The following is a 10,247-nucleotide window of genomic DNA, read 5'->3' as shown; positions in this document are numbered from 1 at the left end:
AATTCTTATTTGTTCTTTTTACAGTATTTATTGTACGTGCAAACCTATGGGAAAAATGCCAAACTTCCTGCTGGAACCTTCTCTTGCTAAATCAGGTATAAATTACTTTCAGGTAAAGCACGTCTGTGTGTTACACTTCCAGTTAGGGAACAGCATTATGCAGCGGTCGCCTTCTCTTTGTAAGTTGCCATCATCTTCTTGATCTCAGCAATTGCTTTGCCAGGGTTCAAACCCTAAAAAGGAGAAGTCTGTTAGCTCCTCAGGAAACCAGCGTGTTAGAGCATCATGCCCTCTGTGCCCCAACCTAACTCATAGTAAACTCACAAATATGCTGCTACTGATAGAAATAGCTGGCAGAGGAAGCGCTCAGCACTTCCCCCTTCCCCCCCACCCCCCCCCGGCCTAAAAGCTGGAGTCCAGCTTAATACTGGGCTCCCTTTCAAGTGCTGGGAGGTTACAGGATACCCAGGGACAGCTCTGCGGTTATTGTGGTATGCAAAGCCCCTCGGTGAAGGTGTGCTGATGCAGGTTTGCTGCACTCCAGACTCAATTTATAAGGGAAGAGCAAGCCAGCCCGGCGTGGAGACGCAGTGCTGGGAGCTCAGCTCCTCTACCTGGAGGCTGGGCCAGCAGCACTTCCCACTGCTTGAAGAAAAACACTCATTTGACTTTGGAGGATTTGTTTTAACCAACAACGCGAGGATCAAAGAAGAATGAGTGTCTGAGCCATAGGAACTTTTAGTTAAGCTCAAGCAGGGCTCAATTCAACGCTTTTACAGGTGTTATGAGATGACACCTGGAGGGAGGGAACTGCCTTGTAGAAGCCCGATAGTGACAGTACAAGAGATGTGGCTTTTCTCCTTGTCTGAAACAAAAAACGCTCGGTATCAGAGGACGCTAGGTGAGCAAGAACACTCACAAGATGAAAATGCTCCTCACACAAAAGCCAGCTAAGCTTGCCTAAGAAGGTTTTTCTACAATATAGGCACATGTCACGCTGCAAAGGCCCTTAATCCTGCAGCACTGCTACCAAACCAAGCATGCCTAATCTCAAAATGAGAGAAGGATCACAACTGCCCTGCTGTATCCTTGTGATTACAGCAGCAGCACTGCGGGACAGAGAACGAACAGGAAATTACCCTGGTGCAGAGCTCATCGTGCAGTCTTTCAGGGCTGATCAAGACACCAACCAGGATTAGAGCATGTGAGTGGAAACGTGTTATTAACCACAAATGTGTCTCAAAACTTGAGACCAAGCGCTATTCCCCACTGCTACATACATTCCCACATACAAGCAGGTCTTCAAGTTGAACCTTTGTCTTTTGCTGAACTATGGGTGGCACCGGATCACGAGCTAGCTCCCTATACAAAGGGGGAATTATCTATAGTCAGGGAATCACTTTAGAAAGACACACACAAAAAAATCAGCATGCAGTGCTCCTGGTAAACCCATCAACGCAGTTCTCAAGCATCTCATCTTCCCCACATCTGTGATCCACTCAAAAATTTGCCTTCATGTTATTTCACAGCTCAAGGAGAATTACTCCACCACCAGGTGCAAGCCAATGCTAGCTAGAAAACAGCACAGCTGGCAGGAAAGCAAAACTTGATAGTCTGCCCAACAACAGGCACAAGGTCGTTGCAAGATGAAGAGGAGGCATGCTCCAATTTGGGAAAGCTTGCTCAGTTCGCAGAAGAAATACCAGAGAGAACAAACCATCTGGGAAACACCCTGACAGCAGAACATCAGCATAAAACACATCCCTCAAAGGTGCCAAAAACGCAAGATGCACAACACATAAGGGATAGCTGCTACCACCTAAGGTCGCACTGTGTGGGGCTATGTGTATTACAGTGCTCACACCACTGACGGGGCTACTCAGGACAAAAACTTCCCCATACCGTTGCTGGCAGCGTCCCTCACATGAGCAGTGCCCTACTGTCACACTCCTAAATCTTGGACACAGACAGATTCTCAAAGTCTTGCTCACGAGGAAGAGATGTTCCTGCGATGTGTGATACTTTGCCACGTCCCCTTGTACAGTCACTATCACAGGCACGACCGCTGGTAACTCACTGTGTTTCAAAAGGACGAACAAGCCAAGGCAAGCTCGAGGAAAACAAAAACCTAAGTGTTTTTTGGGTTTTTTTTCCTATTGGTTTCATACAGGGCGCTTGGAAGCAAGCCAGTAACCCCAAAAGGGACATACGGAGGACACACATACCTTAGGGCAAGTCCTTGTGCAATTCATGATAGTGTGACAACGGTAAAGAGAAAACGGGTCTTGAAGCTGTGCCAGGCGTTCCTCTGTGTAGTCATCTCTGGAGTCAATCATCCAGCGATAGGCCTGCAAGTCAGTGGCATTTGATACACCAAGTGCTTCTTCGAGGTGTTGTAATCAGTGTGAAATGTTAAAAAGCAACACCTAACTCAGGAATTCTGGTCCAGGATCTGGACTATGTAATACTACCCCACCTGTGTGCGCAAGTATTTCTTTTACATAGTGAGTCCCTCAGCAGTCCCACGTGACAAATGGGATCTGTCCTTACCTGCATCAGTACTGCAGGACCCAAGTACTTGTCCCCGTTCCACCAGTAACTGGGACAGCTGGTGCTGCAGCAGGCACACAGGATGCACTCGTAGAGTCCGTCCTGCACGGGGGTGGGAGACCACAGTCAAGCCACTCCAGAAATCCATGACGAAGCCTTTTTTAAAGAGGGTTTACAAGAGCACATGCTTCCCTCAGCACTTTCCCCTCTAGTGACATGCTGCAAGAGTGGCTCCAGAAACCTTACATTGAAGCAGACTGCTTTAAGAAAGCAATTCTTACATGCAGGTCCTCTGAAACAAAATGCATGCGATCCTCTCAGTGCAACCTGTACGATGAACTCTGTGACAACAGGGGGAGAAAAACTGAAGACTACCATGGAAATTGCTTGATCTTCCAGCATTCCTTCCTTCCAGCCCGTCCCAGTGAGTGGCTAACGAACACATATATAACCAACGAACAATTCAAGGCTGTGCTACAGAAGAGAAGAAAGAGCAAAGTCCGCCCAGCAACCCAAGGGAGCAGAGCTCATAGTTTAGCATGTGCTTTGAGGGGATCCCCAAGCACTTACAGAACAGGACCGGTGCAAATCTTTAGCCATTTCACCATTTTTAGAGAGATTAAGATCTTTTTCATTTCAGGCACCAAAGAAAAGAAAGGTAGACCTACATGGAAGCAACACTGGGCAGAAGACAAACTGAGGAGCAGGTCTCCCATCTCCAAGTAGCTCAGTCAACCCCCCAGGCTGAGAGACAGATTTCAGTCTGCCTTAATTTATGTATCTGAAAGTTGTTTTGGGACAAAGGTCTTATTAAATTTAGTTTGGAAAGATACACGATGCCAGAACTCCTGGGAGGTTGTAAAAGGTCTACTACATTAGTCTTTTGCAAAGACTTGCCAAAGCTAGGCAAGTCAGTTACCTAACCTGGCTTACTAAATTTGTCTTATTTCTAATTGTAACATTTCAAATGTCTGACAATTTAAAGAAAAAGGTGGAAGTTTTTCAGCTGACTATGCAAGTTTCTCTTGCACAGAGGCTGTTCTCAAAGTAAAAGAAACTTCAGCAGGGGGATAAGAAGCAAGTTTAAGAGTTGTGCAAAAGACAGAGGCAAATCTTGCAGTCACTTTTAGGTTCGCTTATTTCTACTTGAAAGCGATTTCAAGGATGTCGCTTCATGAAAACCATGTGAAGGGAGAATCCCTTCAGTCCTTACAGATAACATTATGAAGTGGTGCAGGAGAACTAACTGTTGCCCTTGGATAGAGATTCTTTCAGACTGTAAAATCCTGCGGCTGTCATGACATCCCAGCGCCAGTCGCATGGTGCTGCTGACATCCCGGGCACATGACCAGTCTATTCATTGGATGTCAGCTTCACAGCAAACACACATAATGGAAAACTTTCAAAGGTCACCATAGCTCACGTGTTTTCATTGAATCCCCTTTAATCAGCCTTCCTCTTCGCTGTCACACTCACCTCTCTTACCACTTGCCAAAAATCTAGGCTGCCTGCCCACTGTGCGCCTACCCAGTGTCCGTACCGCAGCAGCAACCACAGCGGAGCACTGACAGGCCAAGCCTTCAACCATGAAGTGATGGATCCACCAAGACAGGTCAGAGGCAGAAGAGAAACTGCTGATTTTAATGTTACTTACTGTGGCAGCAGAGGAAACCCAGACAAGGAACTTACCCACACCATAAGCTTTTTGAAAAGCTATTATGCCCCAGTTGTTCAAAAGGTTCCTCAGACACCCTCCAGCTTTACGCAGAAACTTTGGAGCAACACTACTACGTTCCCAGAAAAGCCCCTCCAAACAAAGCAGTGCTCGAGACAGACATCCCAAGACTTGCACTAACACATCATGCTTGTGTCTCCACATCCAAAAAGGGTTTAGCTTTTGCCATTAGTTTTTTTAGGGCCGATAAAACCCAGCAAGCAGCAACACGAGAACATTGCTTAGCATGCTACAGCTAGACAAGACAGCCAGCGCCGAGCCCGACAGCCTACATGCCAGCATAAGCTGCAGTGCCTTTTGTCCACTGGAATATTACAAGCCTGTAGCCTTCACAGTGTTTTTACAAACACACATGGCCTCGCAGCGCAGACAGTGGAAATGAGATCAGAGTCCCCATCACAACCGCGACTGCATTTCATTAGCAAACGTTACCCCTAGCAATGCAGGCATGCCATGACACTGCATTTCAGGGAGCAGATTCCACCCACGTTGGGTTTTGCACCAGACAGCTCTGTCATTACAGGAACTAGAAGCTACTGCAAGTTAACGTTTAACCCTCGTCTTATCTGGAAGGGATTTCAATGGTAGAAAAGAAGCAGTAACCAGTTTCTGACGGTCTTCTATGGACTGCAGGTACTGCTCCTTGCCCTGTTTCGACTCATCCTTCTTCTTCAGGTAAGGCTCAATGGATTTGTACTGTGCATAGAAGTTGCTCAAGTCCTAGGAATCAAAAGGCAAAGAGGTCACATTTATTAAGCTAAACTGACGCATGAGAGACTGAACATTTACTACCACTCCAACAGAAGAAGGCATTTTCTGCCTCAACCTGCCACATTCCTCCAAACAAGGACAGATTTAGTCACTGCTGTGAAGCCCAGACCCACCCAAGCCAGAAAACTCCAGCAGGAGTAACATGTGAATTGTGAGACCCGATCCTGTTGGCATATCCCAACGTTATCCCTTCCAGCCTAATCTGAACCCCACGCTGCCTGGAATGCTGTCACCCTTGGTCGCATGCTGACAGAGGCCAACACTCACCGGGACAAGGTCCTTCACCACATACATGTGGGGGAGAGGGTAGATTTTAGTGGTCTTGGTGAGATCGGTGTCAATTCTTTTGATACAGGCTAGTGTGTTTCCGCCAGCAATGTTCATAGCACAAGAGCCACAGATGCCTGAGTGGGAGAAAGAGTAAAAGCATTAGAAATTCACCCTCTTATCCTAGTTGAGAAAGATCCTCTTGGCCCCAAACATGCCTCCGGGGTGCCTTCAAGAAACTGTACGTGACAGGGAAAATGCCAGAAGTTGCCATTAGGCCAAACATGTTGCTACTTAAATAAAGAACAAACTCGGGAGTCACTTTCATCAAAGCCTAAACACATTCTCAGTGTTGAGCTTCCTTCCACAGTAGCAAACAAGCTGCCTGGACACCTCATCCCTTTCGCATCATTCATTAGTTTTACATGCTACTTAGGGTGGGGAAAACATTCAGCTTTATTCACCAGTTTGAAGCACAAGCTCGTATTGATGTGAAGCAGCTAACGCTAAGATTATAACATGAGACCCAGACGCATCCCCCATTGGCCCTACAGTTATGGTCAAAAACATCCATGAAGGTCAGGAGCACAAAACTAAAGTCCTTAAGACAGAAGGTTCTTTCTGTGCCTCCTGCAGCAGGACAGAGTGGTGCCATGGACTGCATTCAATAACTCCCAAAGGTGAGAGGACAGACACTCACCAGAACAAACAGCATATAAATAGCTTAACAAATGGAGTAAATGACACCACTGATGATCTCCCAGTAACAGGAAGATCAGATGAAGCCTAGGAAGGGCCAAGGTTTATAAGAAAAAACACTGCAGAACTGCCACAGATACTGCTCAGGTCAGGAGCTCGGGTATCCAATTCAGACTGATGCCTAACATCATATTAGAAAGATGACAAATGTTGCAAGGGCAAAACTCTTAATTTCTGAGGATTTAACACATATCAATTGATATGAGTCAGAGAAATGCCACTGCTCCTCAAACTGACAGTCTGCCTCAGTACTGGATGCATGGGCCTTCCCCTCGCTGCCAGCTGAAGGCTGGCACTTGAACAAGGTTATTCCTCCCACTTGAGAAATGGTTACAAGTATTTTCCAGTCAACTGGAGAGGGAATCAGGACTGCAGATACAAACCCACTGGTATGCAACTGGAATGCATGATTGTTGTTTTTGGTTTTCTTTCTGCATGGTAAAAAAGGGGCAAGACCGAACCAGCCCAGCTTCAAAAATCCGTCTTCAGGTTCTCAAAGGGCAACTAATTCCAGCACTGGCTACCTAAATATCAGACACCGAGAACAACCACACCATATGACATTCCTCTACCTGCTATGCAGATTCTACAGGAAATGCCTGCGTTAAAGGCTGCTTTTCATACAGGTCCAAGCCAAAACATCTTTAGGCATCAACTGCACCTAAATTTCTCATGCTTGCAAACCTACCTAATTAAATCAAAAGTCAATCCATAAAGGCATCCTCCCCTCTTGCACTTCCACAGCTATCATTTTAAGCTCAGCATCCTAACATTACCCATGAATTAGGATATTTTACAGGGAAAGTCACCTGGACAGGTAAGTTGTAATGCAGTTAGACACACTGATTTGTACCTGTATGAGAGCGAGCCAGTTGCTCTGCAATGTAAAACCACCAGATGGCCCTTCCCTCAATCAATCATTTAGCTTAGCCAAAGGGCCAAAAAAAAGATTCCTGAAGCTATTCCTAGAAGTCCTGTAAGTACTCTTCCAGTTACACCCTTTCTTATTTCCACACTACCACTAGATAAAGCAGCCCCTACAATTCATTCCCATTCACCACATCTGCCCCCTCAATCCTGCTGCCGCAGTGTCTCTTGCTAGACTTCCTTAGGCAGTCCATCACTGCAGGGCAGCAAGATGAACAAGATTAGGACAGAAACAGGAACGACTAGGGCTGTTGAAGCATACTGCTCATATGTTGTGCGATTGTGCCCTGTGAATATGCAGTTTAACTTTACTACCTGATCCACTGAGGTATTTCCTATACAGCAGCTGGAAGATGAGAGTGGTACGCTGCCATCCACCCTCAAGTTTTCTAGTGGTTACAGGTACACTGTCAGCAACAGTGTTCAAGGACAATTTTCAGTTTAGCAGGCTGGAAAATCCTTCTTACCTTCTCTACATGACCTGCGGAAAGTCAGAGTGGAGTCCAACTCATTTTTTATTTTGATCAGAGCATCGAGCACCATAGGTCCACATCTGTAACAGAAAACGAAGTCAGTGAACCTGTATAATTCCCTCCCAGCCTCAGTGTTTGATGTCTTAGCACCCTAGCTAAGCAGCACCGAAAAGGACTTTGATCAACTCCGATTAACAACACACTTTTTTTGCCAATCCCAGGCAACAAGATACAAGATCTCTTGATCAGTAGCACAACCCATTTGCCTCAGCAGACCCAGGGTCAGGGTAGGAGAAGCCCTTTCTTTTGCTGATGCCCAGACTGAAAACCAAGTGCCTTACTACTGGTTCTCTCCTTTCGGGTCAGGTTTTAACAAGTCTGCCTGTTCTCATTAGTCACAAGAGGCAGTGCTGCACGCAAACCCAAACAGTCTTGGACAACTTATGTAACTTTATACACAGCAGACAGGGCAACACCCAGAAATTATTAACTGGTGCAAAAGACACAGTAATTTGAGTTCTTCATCATGTGCATCTGAAGTTAGGAGCCACACGGCTTTGTATCTGGAGCTTTCAGAAAGGGCTCAAGGTGAATTCCTCTGGCAAGAGCAGGAGCTGGAGCTCAGCGAAATCAAGGCACATGTGCCCAGGCGAAGATTTCTGCACCACAGGGAAGACAGCACCCCTTCAAAGAATCACAAAGAAGCAAGAGTCTTCTTGGTGATAGCTACACCAAAGCGTGCAAGTGGTTACTAAAAATTTAATATGACCTGCAAATTAGATGTGACTGTGATGAAAACTATGAGAAGAGTTGATAAGGCTTCCACCTTATCTCCTAGGTCTGGGACTGCGAGCTATATGTAAAACACTCTCCTTCTGGAACACGCCCCAAAATTTCCTAAGCTTATTAAACCCACCAGCACCTTCAAGTCTTCAACACAACCCAGGGACATAGGTAAAACCTCACAGAAGTCACAAAACAAAGCAATCATTTTACTGCTGACAGCTATTGAGACACCAGCATTCATGGTGCAGTTTTATTTGTCACACAGCACCAACAGGTGAGGGAAGCAAATACAATCCTACACAATCATAGTAAGATTTGCTTTATGAGGAATTAACACTGATCTCACCTGTGCTGAGGACAAGGTGCTCTGCAACACAACCGAGACACCACCTTCCTCACCACTCCAACAAGGTTTCAACAGTCCCTGAAGCTTAATGAGACTGCTGACACCTTTAGCTGTCGGTTCAACTGCTCCTCAACCACCCCCTGTTATCACTTGCAGGATAACCTGCACGCACACACAGCCCCAGCACACCTGCCTGGCAGCAAAGCTTCTCTCTAATGGCGCATACTCACTTATTCAAATCCACTTCATATGTCTGCATGCGGGGCTTGTCCCCAGGCTTATCGGGATCCCATCTGTAAATGGCAAACTTCTTCATACGGGGCGCTGCCGCAGCTGCTGTCTGCGCTCCCCGACACATCTGTATTCAAACAACAGCAAAACAGCCCTTAGGCCCGGTGGGGTGGCTTTTAGTCAGGCATAAAAATGACTTGAGGCTGCATGTTCAGGATGAGAGCTGCAGGACCCATCACTGCTTTGTACTTGGGTATTCATACAGTTTTTGGAGATTCCTCCCAAGGATTTGCCGCAGCAGCGTTCCCCACCCCCACCCCCAACCACCTGTGGCCTGGGGCTCCCTCCTCCATGAGGCAGGAGATAATCCTAAAACTAAATGGCAGCCCACAGGTGCTCCTGCTGTGCCTGCAGACACTCCTTCCTCCACAGCCCTGAAGAATTTCCCTGCCCCAAAACTGCCCTCGGAAGCTCCCAGCCGTGTCTCTACCCAGCTCCAGGCCAACAAATCACATACTCCCAGTACTGCCCCCGGAGCTCCTTCCTCCTCCGGGCCACATGCTCCCACTCTCTGATCCCCAAACTACCCTACATCCCTGCTCCTCTTGCTCCCACATCTCTTCCCAATCCCCTTCTGGGCCTCCTGCGCCCCCAGTTTCCTGTCAACCTCTCCCTAAATCCTCCCCAGTCCCCTTCCTGCTCCTTTTTGCCCTCAGACCCTCCCCAGCACCCCACTCATACAGCCTCTTTCCCCTAAGCCCAGCCCCCCTTTTCCTACCTACTCTGAACCCCCTTTCCACCCTGGAATGCCTCCTGCCCCTCAGCCACCTCCTAGTCCACTCTCAGCACCCCCTCCTGCCCCACAGCTCCCTCCCAGCACCCCCTCCTGCCCCACAGCTCCCTCCCAGCACCCCCTCCTGCCCCACAGCTCCCTCCCAGCCCTCTCTGCATCCCCTCCTGGTCCCCCTCCCTCCCAGCACCCTCATCCTGCCCCCCTCTCCTTCCCAGCACCCCCATCCTGGCCCCCAGCTTCCTCCCACCTCTCTCTGCACCTTCTCCTGCCCCCCAGCTCCCTCCCCTCTTGCCCACCCCCAAATCTCTCACAGCCCCTCCCGCCGACCAGCCACCCCTCCCTCATCTCAGCCCTCCTCATCCCCCAACCCCCTTCACACCCCCTCCAGCCCCACAAGCTCTCAGCCTCTGGCCTCCCCCGAGGGCCCCCACCCGGCTTCCCGGGGCAGAGCGGCTCTAAGCCCCTCACCGGCCGCGGGCCGGCCCGCAGGAGCCGCGCGGGGACGCCGCGCCTCAAGGAGACTCCCACTACGGCCGCCGCCATATTGGCGTTGCGCAGTTCCGACCCCGCTCCACCCGGAAGCGGAAGGAGACGGGAGCGCGGCAGTAC

General features: G+C 48.4%; 1 protein-coding gene across 1 annotated transcript; it reads right to left on the bottom strand.

Annotated features, from left to right (window-relative positions):
* Nucleotides 1–12: 12 nt before the first annotated feature.
* On the bottom strand, nucleotides 13–10,226 carry SDHB (succinate dehydrogenase complex iron sulfur subunit B). The gene is made up of 8 exons (XM_040588997.1): nucleotides 10,107–10,226; nucleotides 8,845–8,972; nucleotides 7,477–7,562; nucleotides 5,324–5,460; nucleotides 4,889–5,005; nucleotides 2,551–2,652; nucleotides 2,226–2,348; nucleotides 13–233 (listed from the first exon to the last, which is right to left on the bottom strand). The coding sequence occupies exons 1-8, from the start codon at nucleotides 10,179–10,181 to the stop codon at nucleotides 156–158; spliced, it is 846 nt and encodes a 281-aa protein (XP_040444931.1). The 5' UTR covers nucleotides 10,182–10,226; the 3' UTR covers nucleotides 13–155.
* Between the last annotated feature and the right edge of the window lie 21 nt (nucleotides 10,227–10,247).

The sequence above is a fragment of the Falco naumanni genome, chromosome 3 (genome assembly GCF_017639655.2).
Source record: "Falco naumanni isolate bFalNau1 chromosome 3, bFalNau1.pat, whole genome shotgun sequence".
NCBI classification, from domain to species: Eukaryota; Metazoa; Chordata; class Aves; order Falconiformes; family Falconidae; genus Falco; species Falco naumanni.
Note: the sequence above shows the minus strand (reverse complement) of the source record. Positions and strands in the feature narration are given on the sequence as shown.

What these genes read in the sequence shown, in the direction of transcription:
- SDHB (XM_040588997.1), bottom strand. Translation starts at nt 10,181, where the DNA reads ATGGCGGCGGCCGTAGTGGGAGTCTCCTTGAGGCGCGGCGTCCCCGCG. An exon ending in TATGAAGTGGATTTGAATAA is followed by an intron (nt 7,563 to 8,844) that starts GTGAGTATGCGC and finishes TTTCTGTTACAG; the next exon opens with ATGTGGACCTATGGTGCTCG. An exon ending in CCGCAGGTCATGTAGAGAAG is followed by an intron (nt 5,461 to 7,476) that starts GTAAGAAGGATT and finishes TCTCCCACTCAG; the next exon opens with GCATCTGTGGCTCTTGTGCT.